The 16,336-nt window shown below is 42.1% G+C and overlaps 1 protein-coding gene across 9 annotated transcripts in view; it reads left to right on the top strand.

Annotated features, from left to right (window-relative positions):
* Positions 1–2,477: 2,477 nt before the first annotated feature.
* Positions 2,478–16,336, top strand: part of LOC143292822 (RNA binding protein fox-1 homolog 2-like) — a 48,207-nt gene continuing 34,348 nt past the window's right edge. For 3 of the 9 annotated variants that reach the window (XM_076603425.1, XM_076603421.1, XM_076603420.1), the window contains exon 1: positions 2,478–3,013. In XM_076603425.1, the coding sequence (XP_076459540.1) occupies positions 2,810–3,013 (204 nt within the window). In that variant the 5' untranslated portion in view covers positions 2,478–2,809. Of the gene's footprint in view, positions 3,014–7,197; positions 7,846–16,336 lie in introns of those variants that run through there. The other 6 variants (XM_076603424.1, XM_076603423.1, XM_076603422.1 and 3 more) reach the window with 4 other exon arrangements.

Raw genomic sequence — 16,336 nt, 5'->3', positions numbered from 1 at the left:
ATTTACAATCGTGTTCAGCTACCTCAGTAAAGTCTGCGGAGTCTACGAGATTGGTGTCGATAACACAGACCGCTCTTTCTCCATGGATGAAGCTGTGTATATAGAATGGGTTGATGATCCTGCAGTGTATTCATTGTATGATGGAGATTGTTCACACACATAGTAAGGTTGTTATTTTCTATTGCTAAGATAATCAGTTGTCCAGAAGTATACACCAGATTGCTTCCTGGTTCACGGACCAAAATCATGCAATATATATATAGAGAGAGAGAGAGAGAGAGAGAGGTGCTTCTGCCGCGAAGACACTGACAATGTGTACATGAAGAATAAACGAAGAAATTTTAACATCATACAGTAAAGGAACAAATAACTACTGAAAATTAGATCTAACTTTGGTGAGTGCACATTTATGAACGCCGCTTGAGCACTCAAAAGACGGACTGTTGTTCGCTCATTGCAGGCCACCGTTGCTCTTGCGATATGATTGATATGATTAGCTTGATGCAGAAAGTTCACCTTTTTTCCCGAAGGCAGTTATTTCTGATAATGAGAGAGAGGGTGGTGGTGGTGGTGGTGAGCAACCACTGACAAATATATATATATATATATATATATATATATATATATATATATATATGTGTGTGTGTGTGTGTGTGTGTGTTACAGTAGCAGTGTGGCAAAGACCACGCATTTCCAAGCTTGACGATTGTGGGGGGAAAAATCAGTCAGTGAAATAGAGTGGGTGGTAAAAGGGACCCGGGAAAGAAGTGACGTAATAATTTTTACTTGTGGTGTTGAGCTACACTCATAGCTGCGCATCTTCTTCTTCGTTCGTGGGCTGCAAATCCCACGTTTACTCGTATGTACACGAGAGGGCTTTTACGTGTATGACCGGTTTTACCCCGCCATGTAGGCAGCCATGCTCCGGTTTTGTTTTTGTTTTTTGTTGTTGTTTTTTGGGGGGAGGGGGTGCGGGGGGAGGTGCATGCTGGGTATGTCCTTGTTTTCATATCCCACCGAATGCTGACATACATGATCTGTAACGTGCGTATTGATATTCTGCTTGCGTGTACACACGAAAGGGTTCAGGCACTAGCACTAAGTAGCAGGTCTGCACATACGTTGATCTGGGAGATCGGAAAAATCTCCACCCTTTACCCACCAGGCGCCGTTACCGAGATTCGAAGCCGGGACCCTCTGATTGAAAGTCCAACGCTTTAACAACTCGGCTATTGCGCCCGCCGTCATAGCTGCGCATAAATAGCTAAGCGACGATCCAGTTCCGTGGAGACTGCAGACTGCAGTATGTTCTGTGCAGCACGCACTTCAGTTGGGCGCTGAAAAAGAACCCATGGCAGCAAAAGCGTTGTCCTCTGGAAAATTCAAGAAAAGAAATCCACTCGGATAGGCACACACGTACATGCACTCAAGGTCTGACAAGCGCGTGGGGTTGTGCTGCTGTTAGGCATCTGCCTGCCTCACAGATGTGGTGCAGCGTATATGGATTAGTCCTCACGCAGTGACGCCTCCTTGAGAAACTGAAACTGAAAGCATAATTATGTTTCCAGGACTAGTTCAGTAGTTGACTATCAATAGGCATGGATAATGAGAGCGTTCTGGTACTAATTTTGATCTGCATGCATTCGCAAGGGTATGGTGTGGGAGGGAAGAGGAATGAAGTACTGGCAGGACAGCAGAAAACGCATATTTTATAGTTATTGAAAAAAATCAGAAATTGTTGCCACCCTCCTCTCCTGTCCCTTCTCCCCCTCCGTCCCCCAAGCCTTTGTCGTTTCTTATTATTGTTGAGATACGCCTGACAACTTTTGTAGACCATCACTGTGATTTCTTTTCCATGTCCTCGACCTTCCGTTTCTTCCTAGCTTCCAGTCACTGAAACTCATTAAGGTCAGATCTATTATTTCATTTCCATATTTTGCTTGTTATTTCACATTAGTATATTACACCATAATGACCCCAAATAGTCCTTTTTCAATGCAGACGAGAAGAGGGTGAGTGACATCAACAGTAATATATTTTATCTTAAGTGGGGTATTGAGTTTGCTGAGCGGTTCAGTGAATCCAGCAGTCCTGTGTCTCGAATAAATACTTGAAAAAAGGAAAGAGTAAAAGTGAAACACGAAATGCCTTTGAAATCGCCTGAAGCACATTAATTTGTGGTGACAAGCGCTGATCAGTCACTGAATCACCCCCATTGGCAGATCTCGCCTGGCGTGCGAGCGGTGTGTGTGTGTGTGTGTGTGTGTCATGCGGCTGCTGTTTGTGATGGGGGTTTCTGAGACCGGCCCTCTGAAAGAATCGTCTGGCGTAAGCGGCTGTAATGCACACTGAAGGGGTCGGCTCAGTCATTGTGAATCGATCAGCGAGTACGGGCCAATGAGAAGGGAGCGGTGCGCAGGTGGAGAACTCCAAGGACTAGAACTGCTGGCGTCGTCTGGCTGTCGTCTGTCATTTTCGTTTTCACCACCAACATCCGGGCATTGTTTTTTGTTGTTCTTCGTCACTTGACAGTGACAAAAAAGTGTGTGCGGCGACGTGAATAGAACAGTGCTGACAAGTAGAAACTTCAAGTGACAAATTAAACCCAACGTAGCAAGAGGAGTGGGGCGCAGTTGTAAGGAAACGGACGCCCGTACTAACGGCTCATAAACTCCACAGTTGTATGGCGAGTTCAATGGTGTTGGTTAGGTGTTGTGAGTGAGAGTGGGACATAGCTGCTCGTTCTCCTAGGAGCCAGCCTTCCAACGGCCTTTTTTTTCTTTTCTAAAACGTGATTGATTTTGGCAACATGGCGGAAACAATGACACAGGTTGTTGGACACAAGCCATTCATCAAAATACATGATAAAGTGTATAAAATGTACAGCTGCGATGGAAAAAGGGATTTCCCGTTGAAAAAGGATAGCTTGGTAACAACACAGACTCAGATACAAATGAATGGAAAGAGAGTTGCCAGCCCCGACGAGAACAAAGAGAACAGAACTAACGGAGAGGTAAGAGTTTGTTTTCTTTCTTTCCTCCTATTTTTCGTTCCCATTCCTCTCTTCCTTTTTTTTTAATTTTCTTTTTGTTATTTCTTTCCTCTCATTTTTTTTGTGAAAGAAAAAAATCTTCCGAAACGAGGTGTTGTTAATGTTATTAGCTGAGTGTGGCAAAATATCCAAACTCCCTCCAACTCGGGGGAATAACACGTTTTATAATTATAAAAATCGATTTAAAAGAAAAACTAAATCACAAGATGTATCGCTGAGTTCAACATACTGAAGAAATGACCCAAGGCTGAAGCCTTGTATGTTGTATGAGTGCAGATATAGATCTGCAATGAAGTCTTGACGTAAAAGCCAAAAATTACATTTGTGGGCAAAGGTGTTCTGTTTAAAGTAATCCTAATTTTGTCTTTCCAAATGTCCTTTTGTCGGATAGCGTACAGAGTAAATTCGGGCATAAAACGCGGCATAGCATTTTTTTTTTTGTTCAGTCCTGTTTGGCATTTTGTAAAGAAATCTGCGTTTAACCGTCGCATTTTCAAGTTGACCAGATCTGTTAATATTTCGTTAAATGTCACGTTATGGCCTAGACTACAGTAGGCTGGCATGGCATGACTTAATCGCCAGTTGTATGTAGTGTGCCGCCTGCTGCACGGCCGGTTACAGTGTCAATCAGGGCGATTAGCAGACGACAAACGCAATGAAACGTGACCACATTTGGACTTTTCCTGTCGACTTAGGAACAGCACGCGGCTTGAGTGCGAAAGGCGACTCAGTGGATAAGTGGAGGCTGACTTTCCGAAAGCCTTGCCATGTTACCCAGTTAACATGTTATTCAGGCATGGAAGTTAAGTTGAAGACCACCAGCTGAGCTTCCAAACACCACGGCTTTCACGTTCGAACTTACGGTGGAGGAAAAGAAAAACAAAACAAAACAAAACAAAAAACGGCAACTGGAAACATTCACTCAACAGGCCTTTATTCTTGTTGCTACCTTAATCAATCTCGGATCCTTCCAGCCTCAGATGATGGAAACGTTTTTATCAGTTTCGAATCCACATTCAGAAGATAGAAGTATTTCATCACCTCAGAAGAGCAGTTAGATATTGACAACAGCAGCCCTCATAGGGATATAACTTGAATTCACAAGTGACAGTCTGCAACATCCCAAAAGGATATTCATGAGTGTTGGCCGTAGATCTGTAGACTATATGCAAAGATGTAGCACAAAAATGGACAATTGTCTATGTGGATTTTTTTTTTCTTGCAGAGGATTACTTCAGTTTTATTTGTTGTTGATCATTTACTCCCTTGCAATGACTAATTTATTAGTGCAAGTCTACTACTAGGTATAAAATTTGTATTCTAATGAAATAGATAATATTGTGATCAAGTGCCTGTTGTGTTAGACTGGTTGCTGCAGAGCGCCTGTGAATGATTTAATCAAGAGGGCAGCTGTGCTGCATTACTAGTCCACGAGCCCCACTGCATACTAAGAGCGGTGAATCAGAAGTAGTGTATATGAATTAGTGATTGAAATATTGAGGTTAGGAAAAGTCATGGCCGGGAGTCTGGTCTTTGTGGTCATGCAGAAATTGTGTATGGCACTATTTATTTTTTATTATTTTACAAGTCCAAAGGAGTAAATTGTAAATATCACGGATCCACAAAGTTGTGGACAAATGATATTTTAAAAAAGAAAGCCTCAGTACTTATCACTTAATTTCAAAATGCTGTCCATTTGACACACAGCCTCATTTGTTGTGACATGTGTTTGTGTCAGTGTGTGTGTGTGTGTGTGTGTGTTTGTTTCTGTGCATGTGTGCAAAGACTAGAGACATAGAGACAGAGAAAGCTGGGGTTGGAGGAGAGGTGAGTCAGAAGTGAGTTATGAGTCACTGCAATGTCTTCAAGGTGAGATGGTCATAGTGTTTCCTGATTGTTTTCTTAGACAATTCATTTAAGATTTGACATGCATATCTGCCAGTGAATTCTTTATTAAACACATGCATACAGACACACACACACACATACACACACACACACACACACACACACAGAGAGAGAGAGAGAGAGAGAGAGAGAGAGAAACATACACTCAAACACACACACACACACACACACACACACACACACACACACACGTGTGCGCGCAGAGGAAACACACACACACACACACACACACACACACACACACACAAGACAGCAAATGAATAGATCAAAGGACATTTATTTCCTCACCACTGACCACCGCCCCTTCCCTCACACATTTTCCTATTTTTTTAGGAAACTATCAATAGATGTTGATTTTGGGTGTGACATGAGTTAGACAGTGGCTGCTGTTTAAACATACATCTGCTGTCTCTCCATTGGACCCTGTTAAGGTGAAATAGAAAGAAGGCAAAGGTCATTGGGTGAACTTTCTTGTTTACTCAGATAACACAAACACGGAACATGTCCACAGTTGGGTCTTCTTGAAAATGGTGTGATGGATTAATAAGGATATAGACAGGGCAAAGTGATCCATTGACTAACTGATTGGGTTGCTTGGGTCTTTGCAACTTGGTTTTCCTCATGAGTGTTGGTGTCTGGGTTGCTGTTTTTTCCTGTTGTTGAAGGGTTTCAAGATCGTGTTGGCCTGTGCTTGATTTACTTGTTTAAACTATTTCCATCATCCGTCAGTTCATACTTTGAGTTGCATACCACTCCACACCACATGTACTGTGCACGCATGCACATATGCATCTGTAGAGAAGGAGAGAGAAAAAGAAAACAGGCCAGTTACAATCTCACTGACTTTTTTTTTCACTTGCACATGGAGTAAGTATATGCTCATGTGTGTGCATGTGCACATATGGCACAAACACAGAAATTCATCACATGCACGCAAACACACACACACACACACACAGAGGGAGAGAGCACGATGTACACAAAGGCATTTGTGCAGTGTACTCTCTGGGCAGCAATCTACCTTGTGTTAGTCGATCTCATATCAGACATATACAACATATTGTAAATCATGTGGTGTGCTGTCTATAGGCCACAGTGGCACCTTCACTGCCCCACAGCCCAGAGCTGTGCTATTGTCTGGAAAAGCAGCGACCCTATCCATTGAAGAGGCAATAAAAGGCTGAGAAGACAGAGCCGAACGGTCCCCATTGTGTGTCTGTTGTAAACAGCTCACAAAGAGGATTGTGTCAGGGAGTTCCACATACATGCCAATGGTACACCCGCTACCTTGTGTCTGACACTTCTTTCTTCTTTTTGTTTCTTTTTTTCTCTCTCTCTTTTTCTTTCATTTTTCCCCAGATACTAGCGGTACTGAGGGGGGTAGGTGGGGATCAAGTTTATGCGTGCGCGGGCATAGCTTTGACAGCTCAGATTTTCTTCAGCTGCTGAAGAGGGTAGCACACGAATTTCTCTGGCGGTTAAACGTTGACTTATTCATTACCAGACTAGCTTCACCACATGCCTCGTAGTTTATTGTTTAAAAAGAAAAGAAGAAATAATGTCTTCATGCTTTAGCAGATTTCGTGTGACTTCGCATTTTGATTTCCATGATTTGAGCCCTGCTAAATAATTATGGTGTTGCCTGTTCAGTTTTAAGTGTGTTGTCCAGCTTGATGCAACAGTACGAACCCCAGAAGCTTATGGTTAAAATACCTTTCCGAGTTTTGGTTGGGATTTCTTGGACCGTACTCGCTAGTTTACACCAACAGCTGATCCCACTGATTAACATCCTTCGTGATGTTACTCCTGTGACTCGGTTTCAGTTTATAAAGATATTAATTTCATTTGATCGAAATGTGCAACTTCTGTTTTTTAAAGCCTTGACCTTGATCAGTAGTTCACTTTGTAGACATTTTAGGCACGTTTGCCGTCCGATGTTATGAACATGATCAAACAGTGGTAGCGAACCTGTCCTTGAATAATGAACTGCCGGCAGACAGCCACGAAATAAACGATTTGGAGAGGGGTACGATGACAGGTGGAAAAGGATGAAAACCTCCACACAGGCTGTTCAGTTGTGTGGAGCCCGCAACGACACATCTTATCGCCGCTGACCCCAAGGACACTAAACAACACCTGTCTCGCGCCCACACTCCCCACGCTGTTGTGTGGTGGCTGGAAAAGTGAGGAGAGAGAGGGAAGAGTAGAGAAAGCCGTGTGTAGTAGTAGCTGCTGTGACACACAACAGGTGAGACTGACAGGCAAGCAAAGGACCGAGGGCGAGAGAAACTCGTACAGGAAGAGCCAGTGAAGCAGCTAGGAGAGAAAGTGTTTACAATTTCTGTGTGAGGAAAGGGTTTTTTGGTGTTTTGTTTGGGTTTTTTTTAACCTGCCTGTTTACCCGCGCAACTGAATCGAGTAAAAGTTGATCACTGGGAGAACTTTGTAACAGTGAGAGTAGAGCGAAGCAGACAGGACCCAGTCAGTCAGTCAGTCATAGTGTGACTGTCAGCTTCCTCTAATCCTCAGATCTGGACAGGTCTTCTTTGCACACCACAGCTGGTCATTTGTTCTTTTGGGTAGGGTTTTTTTTTATGTTCTGCACGGGCTTGGGGACCCATTTAAAACTGCATTCCTTTCTTCACCAGTATCCAAGTCTGGTCCATTCTGCTTTGTACTGACACTTGGACATTTACTGAAAAATATCTTGAGTGTTGGGAAAAAAGAAACTGAAAAGCTGACTGTGACTGCAGAAGGGACAGTGACAGACAAGCACCCCTGTGCTTAAACCGAGTGACATTGGATGCCAAGGAATGAAAGTTGTCACACAGGGGCTTGGCTAGCAGATCACGATGCTATTAACTGCAGCACCCGTCTATACACCAGTGAGTACAATGTGGTGAAGAGTCTGTTTGATAGGTGGTGTATCACTTGTTTTGTTTGTTTCTTTTCGCATTCTTTCCTTTCTTCCTTACCGCATTGCTCCTTTTCTGTCATTTTTTTCTCCCTTTCTTCATGTTTTTTTTCGGTTGACATTCATTCTTTCAAGTCCCCACACCTTCCACTCCCTTTCTCTCTCCCCACCTCATGTCTGTCTGTCTCTTTCCATTTCCCTATTTTCTTCTGTGTGTGTGTGTGTGTGTGTGTCATAAACCTGACTATATAAAATTCAAAGTCACATCCACTGTCTGCATCTTTAGGAGAGGTGCTTTTAGTGTGTGTGTGTGTGTGTGTGTGTGTACTGACAGAATAAAATAGGTGACACACATTTGCCCAGAACTGTTATACATCATCCTCAAGTCTGGTTACCTTCTCCAAACAGTTGAAGGCATTGCTGCTATTTGTCTTGAAAATTTGTATAGCCTTCGGAAGTTCATGACATACTTTGTAAGTTAGCTGCAGTACTTGAAACACTTTTCTTCTTTTTTTTTTTAAGCCAGCATATTTGTTGATCGCATGAAAGGCTCCCTTTGTGCTGGTGTTAATGGGTGCAGCTTGGATTGTATAAAAGGTGGTCTTTGTGTTGTTTGGAAAAGCATGATGCGTGACTTGATCAACACTTTGAATACATATGCTCTGCACAAAACTAAGCTTTTGATACAAAACACATTTTATAGAACCTCAGCCACTTGACTTGCAAAGCAGTGGGAAATTATATTACCTTTTTGCTTTAGAAATGCAGAGAAAGGGGAAAACCCTCGGCAGCACAACTGAAAGCGAATAATAGTATTGAAGATGGGGAAAGCGTAAGGCTGAACAGTGAATATGGGAGTGTAAAAATGTGTTTGAAACTGGACCTGTCAGTGAGTGTATAAATTGTAATGTTACCAAATCTGTTGTGAATACAACAAATCTGGTCATAAAAGTGGATTTATAACCACTGAAACAAAACTATGGTAGGCAAGCTTTTCCATTGCATGTGATAAGCTGGAAAATATGTTGAACTCAACAGCATAATAGCAGACCTGTTTAAATGTACAGTGGTGGGAGAAGACTTTCGGCTGCCTGTGTTATTAGTTTTCAAGTAAATGGAACTGAAGTATGACAGTGTGTAAACTGAAACGTTACACTACACTACAGTGATTGGAAAACACCAGAAACAACAAAAGAGGAACTGGGTAGAATTGAACTGTCCATTCAGAATGTTGAATCAGTCACTTACAGCTTCTTGTGAAGAATTTGATATACAAATACTTAAGTATTGTATATTTCAGATAACAACTAAATACATGAAATACAAATCGAAACAAGCAGCAGAGCTGAATGGTTGAAACAAACAGTGGAATTGAATGGTTTTAATCAGTGCACAAGCAATGTTATTCATTCACACTTATTTTTGACATGAACCAAGTATCTTGATTTAACCAAATTTACATGCATACATAGTTCTCTCTCTCACTCTTTCTTTCTCACATACACACACACCACAGAAACACACACACAGACAGTCACACACACACACACACACACACACACACACACACACACACACACACACACACACACACACATGCACACAATGACACACACACACACACACACATACACACACACTCGCATGCACACAGTCACACACACACACACACACACACACACACACACACACACATGTATCAACATCACCCGGACACAACGTAAGTCCACCAAGGAAGTTATATTTTTAAATTGTACTTTACCTTAGGTTACTGAATAAGCATGATATAAAATGCACTTTGCCATCCCTTAACCCCACCCTCACATCCCCACACACATGCACAACATATTCAGTGGAAGGCTTTTACACACAAGCAAGTACATACACATCAGTGAAGGTGAGTGCACACACACATGCATACACACACACAAACCTCATACATGCAAACCACACATGTACTGATAGTATTACACACACGCTTATGCATGCACACATGTATTTTCCTTGTGGACAAATTGTTTTTAGGCCCAGAAAGCTTGTATGCTGAGTTCACTGAACAACCATTTCAATTGGCTGCACTGGGAAGATCCAGTCTGCTCCCCCTTGCAGGTCAAGTTCAAGTCATGTAGGTTTTGAGGTGATGACAATATTTGTTCTGTTCGACTGGTAATGGGCTTTCTCCTTTGTTTGGATCTCTGTCTGCTTCCTCTCTGCATGTGTTTTTCCGGTGAGGTGATTGATGGTGCTAGATAGCCATGCTCTGTTTTTCTTGGTGTATTTACCTTGTTAAGACTTCAGATCTTCCAGGCTGCAGTTTGTCATGATTGTGCTGCTGTCAGTTTGCACATGCACTCATGTCCATGTGAGTGATCAGTACATTTCCCAGAGTGTGGGGCTGCTGCATGCACTTCAGTCATGAATACTATCCGTGTAATTTGATTTGGGATATAATGTGTCGTGAGTGTTAAAAAGGGTGTTTGCTTTTCAGTCGATATGATACTTGCTTTTCAGTCGATATGATACTGAAATGTAAAGAACTTTGCTGACACTACAGTATTTCAAAGAAAAAGAAGATATAAAAAAAAAATAAAAAAGAATTAAAGGTCCCTCCACTTTCAGGAAATACTGCACTTGAAATTTCACCATTTCTTTACTGCTCTTTCTTGAATAATTTCTTTTTGTTCTACCTTTATATGTGCCTTTTCTGTACATGCACCTGTGTGTTTTCCAGAACGCTTCCATTTTCAGCCCTAATGACACTTGCGAGATGGATAGATTAAACCAGCTGACCATTCTGCTGCAGTGCTGTTTTACATTATTGATTTTTGTTGTTGTTGTTTGCTAATCGAAATCTTTAGAATATCGCTGTTTTTAACTGAAACCAACAGAATACTGTTCACAACGAGAATTTAAAGAATGCATTTTACAATGGATATCCTGTTATCCATAAAATTAAAAAGCTGTTTGTTTACTGACAACATCAGTTCCCATAAATGTATAATGCTTTTAAGAACTTAAATCCACAATACACTCAATATTTCTCGAAAGCCGGCCAGACATGTACACAGGCAAACTGTGACACATATCCGTTAAACACCACTGTTTAATCCATCCAAATAAATATGTGTTGATTGTTTGAATAATGACGGTTTGATGTGCAGTGTTAATGGTTAGAATTTGAAGGGAAAAAACTAAACAAAACACAAATCCTGTCATTGTTCAACTTGAACACCAGTCATTTCAAACCTGTATGCTTTTGTCCACTGATTGTTTGCTTAAAAGAGAGACAGACAGACAGAGTAATGCCAATGTAGTCTGTCGTACAGCTGAACTGGGCCTAGCCCAGTTTGAAAACAGCCAGAGGGCAATAGCAGTCGCCAATCACTTCCAGTATCTCTTTCCACTCCAGCAAATCTTTTTTCACCTCTCGTGCGGTCTGCTGAAGTTGTTGCTTTTAATTTTCCTCTGGATCGTTTGGAATGTCGCCAACCAACGTATCTTTGTAAGTAAGGTTAACATACTACCTCTACATGATCGGCCGGCATGTAAAAGTATCTTTAGTTGTGGACACGAAAGAGAATGGACAGTAAACTCGGTTTCTCTCTCTCTCTCTCTCTCTCTCTTGAAGAGCACTTTCAGCCCTAAACAGAAGTATCAGCCTTGTGCTTTTCATTTAGTTTACTTGTTGTCAGTAAGCTGACTGTGTATTAAGTGGATTGTTTTCGTTCTTTTTATTTTATTTTAGTTAAGATGTGTGTGCAACACGCGCACCCAAAATGTATACAGGTCGGTGACCTTGCATTAAAATTCTTGCGTTCTTGCATTCTTGCGTTCTCTCTCTCTCTTGCCGGCTTTGTCTCAAAACTGGCAGTCCGCAGTTGCTTTGTTACCCCGGGCTGACAGTCTCTTTCTCTTGTGTGAAACAGAATAACAACAGAAGAAATAACAAAATGCCTGATAGTCTGGTCTCATGATGTTCTTGGCAAATTGCAAACAACCGTCTATCACCAGAGACCAGTTTTCCCCAAGTTTAAAAAAAGAAGAAACAAGAGAGGCAAGGCCTTCAAGACTCACTTGTGATAACACTTTTTTTTTTTAAATCCAAGCTTTTTATGTATTGAGTATAATTTCAAAATGTAATGTTTAAGATGAGAAAGATCAGTTAAAGCAAATTAAGTCCCCTAGCCTTAATTACAGAGTAATTTCCCTTTTTTTACTATCTGCACCAAAACGTTTGCAAAATAAATAAAACTTCCATGCTTAGCAAAAGAAGTTCCTGTTTGAACAAAAAATGATAATAATGACTGCTCTTGTTGTTGGGTCAGAATATCAGATCAGTGTGCCAAGTTTAGAGAATACAAAAAATATAAATATAACAGTAAATGCAGTTTGCATATAATTAGGCTTCTTTTTTTTTCTTTTGTTTTTTTGTGCCCATCCCAGAGGTGCAATATCGTTTTAAACAAGATGGCAGGAAATAACTGTTTTTTATTTGTATGCCTAATTTGGTGTCAACTGACAACTTGAAGTATTTGCAGAGAAAATGTTAAAGTTTACCACGGGGACACACACACACACACACACACACACAGACAACCGAACACCGTGTTAAAACATAGACTCACTTTGTTTACACAAGTGAGTCAAAAATGGGTTGCATATAGAACGTGGCACTCCGTTGGCAGGGCTGTACATGCTCAGTGATGGAAGTTGATGCTTCCCTGCCGATGGTTCCCGCCTTTATTAAAAGGGCTGAGTTGGTCAGTGAACTCGAATGTCATATCGATCATAACTGACTGACAAGGCGGCCACTTTTCAGAAATATGGGATGTCATTCAGCAGTTCTGATTAACAGGTTTCCCCACCAGACCCGGCCACTCATAACTTTGGATGATTGAATATACGCACGGTACGCTGAGGTCTATGATCACAATATCAACCGGTTAGCTGTATATTTACATTCTCTGTGTTCACATATGTTCTTGGCTGCTTTTAGTTTTGGGGACTGTATCGCCATCCCTTTCCTACTTTCTTCACCTGTCAGTCTTCCCCTGAGTTCCCTTCCTGAGTTATTCTCAGTCGGCTGATTCTCGATGTGATCTGTATCAAAGGGCTTGCTTGTGTTGTGTGTGTGTTTGTGTGGAATAACGTTGACCTACTGACGCGTTTTATTCACTTTGTTGTCTAGTTGTCCGGTTTTTAGTATTGATCTACTGAAATCTCTGAGAAGACCTTGGTGGTCGGTTGGCTGGCCGGGGACTGAAACAATATTTGGTGCCAGTGGACAACTGACTTCAGTCCAACATTGCTATCCAAACAGTTCCCACCGCAATCTGGCACATTTTATTTTCATTTTGCTAGACCGCATGTTTGCTTTTGCATGGTCAACGCCCGAACAACGATTAAAAAAAAAAAATTTTTTAAAGGTCCAGTTTGAAGTTCACAACTGAAGACTTTTATTTTTACTCTTTTTTTAATAACTTTTTTTTTTTAAGTCAATGGCCACAAAGAAACCAGTGACAGAAGTTGTGGGACGGGGAGGTGAGTGGAGGGGGGGGGCGTAGCCGCCGTGGAACGAAATGGTGTTTAGCCTCAGAACCATTTTATCATTTTGCGGAGGTACTTTTACAGTTGATCGAACACAATTAATTGTAATCTGTCAATTTTTATTACGAGTGTTTCAAACTTTAGATGCTCTCCGTTCAAGTTTTTTTGTTTTTGTTTTTGTTTTTCCCCCACCCTCTTCTCTTAAGTTTCTACTGAATAGAGGCTGTTTTGAAAACACGTAATCACCAGTACTGTCTCTCTCCGAGTTCAATGAATATCCACCAGTGTGTGTGTGTGTGTGTGTGTGTGTGTGTGTGTGTCACGTGCGCGCGCGCGCGTGTTTATGGCTGATTTGAAAGTTTGAAAGCATGGTAAACACTGTGCCTTTGAAGCTCTCACTGTCTCTCTGTACTGGCTCGGGGTTTGAAACTCATGTTACCCCGTGTATCTTGTCTATCCGCTCTTGTCTCTGTTAAAGCTCACAAGATTTGAAATGCATGATAACCACACAGCTCCTTGACTACATGAGCCGGTTTATCCTCTCCCCGAAGAGGCTCAGCCCGTTGATTTCGCAACGCGTGATAACTGAACCCCGCAGACCTTCTTGGTTATCTCAGCCTCTTTCTGTCAGGCTGATTTGACAACGTGTGATAAGCAGGCTTTTTCCGTTCTGCGGGTGTCGCGGGAAAAGTTGATGGAGCATGAAATGAAATTTGATGGAGCACTGAAATGCTCAGAACTGTCTCGGGTGCTTTCTGAATAGTTGGAAGTGCTCGGTAAACTGTTTAGTTAAAAATCTTAGTATTATCCCGTCCCCCGGCCGACCCTTCTCTACCCCATTCCACCCGTTAGTATTACCTCCCCCCTTCTCTGCCCCATCCCACCCGTCTCTCCCTTTCCTCCCACCCATCTTTGTCCACTCCTTGTCAGTCATTTGAAAGACGGGATCTCCGCTGCCGTCGGCGACACTCAATCACGGCGGCGCAGTTCAAAGTCAGTTTTCAGTTTCAAGGTTTAAGTCCGGTGTGCTCCCGAGACTGATTTCATCAGTACGACACCGCCACAGAGTTGCCTTGAGAAGCTTAAGGTTTCTGTAAAACATAAACATCGAATAACAATAATAAATAATAAAAATAACTTGAAGGCTTAAGTACCATCATATCTCGATCTATCCCAGGCTCTGTCAGTGTATCTGTCTTGATATATGATACGATGAGGATACTTATATAGCGCACATCCTATCTTCATTCACCAAGCTCTATACGGTGCCCGGCGATTACCACTGAGTGGGTTGAGCGGTGCTTTTGGGCGCGGCGCTCATCATTCATTTCCTGTCGGAGTCGTTCACGGTCAGGTTACAATCACGCACGCACATACACTCACACATACAAGTAACTCCCCCCCCCCACCACCACCACCCCCTATTTTTTTCCATGTTACTGTATCCTTTCATTTTTTTTCCCTTCCCGCCATCAATGTATAGTAGACTCGAACAGCCATGACTCCATTTTCGAAGGTGTGTGTGCTGGGTATGTACTTGTTTCCACTGATAATGCACCGAACGCGAACACGGAGTCCAGGATCTTAAACGTGCGTTTTTTTACCTTCTGCAAACGTATACACACGCCACTGAGGTTTAGGCACTAGCACTGAAGTCTGCACATCTGGGCCCGGCGACGGAGTTGGGAAAATCTCCACCATGACATACCAGGTACGGCAAAACAGGGGATCGACTCGGACGAAAACGTGCGCGCGCGCGCGTGTGTGTGTTCATAACAATACTGGCTGTTAAGTTCTACAAGCGTTTAAAATTTTAAAAAAGTTGCTATATTTATTGTTAAATACACTTAATATCAAGTATGTGTGAATTAGCTTCAACTTGCTTCAGAAGTAACTAATAATCAGTAATTCTAACAACTGGAAAACCACACACACACACACACACACACACACACACACACAAGCAAACAAATCAGTGCACATGCTTTCCAAGTTTTTTTGACTTGAGTATTGGTGCCGGGCAGAAATAATATTTGAAATTCGTCAAGAAGCGTATCAGTGCGTCATGAAAATGTTCGTGTTTTTTATGTCTGATTTTTTATTTTAATTGAGATGCTGTGAAACTTTAGTGATAACTTACAAAACCTTATCGACGAAACCTTATGAGCAACACAGTGAACAAAGAACAAAGAATGACAAACAGAAAGCTGGTGAACTCTGCGAAGCAATTTACTTCTGTGAGGAATTGAAGAGTTACTTCCCTTGCATTGTCCCCACCAACCAAGAGGGATTGGAATGGAAAGGTGTGCGCTTTGCTTTGGTGGATCTTTGACTTTGTCGATTCTCCCCTCCCCCACCCCCCATTCGACAGTCACAGTAAAAGGTTCACAAACTTTGAACACTGACACAATAAAAGAAACTCTCGAAATCTTTTTTTCAGTGATCAGTCTGAGAATGTCAGTCGTAGCAAAGAGCAGGTCGGCCCGTTTCTTTGGGATTCAAACAGCTTTATTATTACTGTGGGCTGCGGAAGGCATTCATCTTTTGATTCACCCGATTCTTCTTTCTTGCGGGCCCTCTCACCTCATCCCGAACGGAGGCCGCGACATGTCAGTCTCCGCAAAGAGCATTACCAGAAACAAGACGGTTACAGTTCTGTTCCTTCCAATACGGAAACAAAAATGGACTTATCATTCCTTCATCAAAATTCATCCAGTCTTTTTGTACTCTGTTGGTCGTATGATAACAACTGCCGACAAAATTTCCCAGCAGAGCCCGACGTCACTGCCACTCCGAAGCCTTTGTTCACTTGTTGTAAAGTATGTGCCACCGTCGTTGCGTAAAATAGGGGCCTGTGTGGTAACGGCCTGCGTAACGGGCGGTGTATAACCGCACTTATTTCCGTCAAATGAAAG

The sequence above is a fragment of the Babylonia areolata genome, chromosome 18 (genome assembly GCF_041734735.1).
Source record: "Babylonia areolata isolate BAREFJ2019XMU chromosome 18, ASM4173473v1, whole genome shotgun sequence".
In the NCBI taxonomy this organism is placed as follows: domain Eukaryota; kingdom Metazoa; phylum Mollusca; class Gastropoda; order Neogastropoda; family Buccinidae; genus Babylonia; species Babylonia areolata.
Note: the sequence above shows the minus strand (reverse complement) of the source record. Positions and strands in the feature narration are given on the sequence as shown.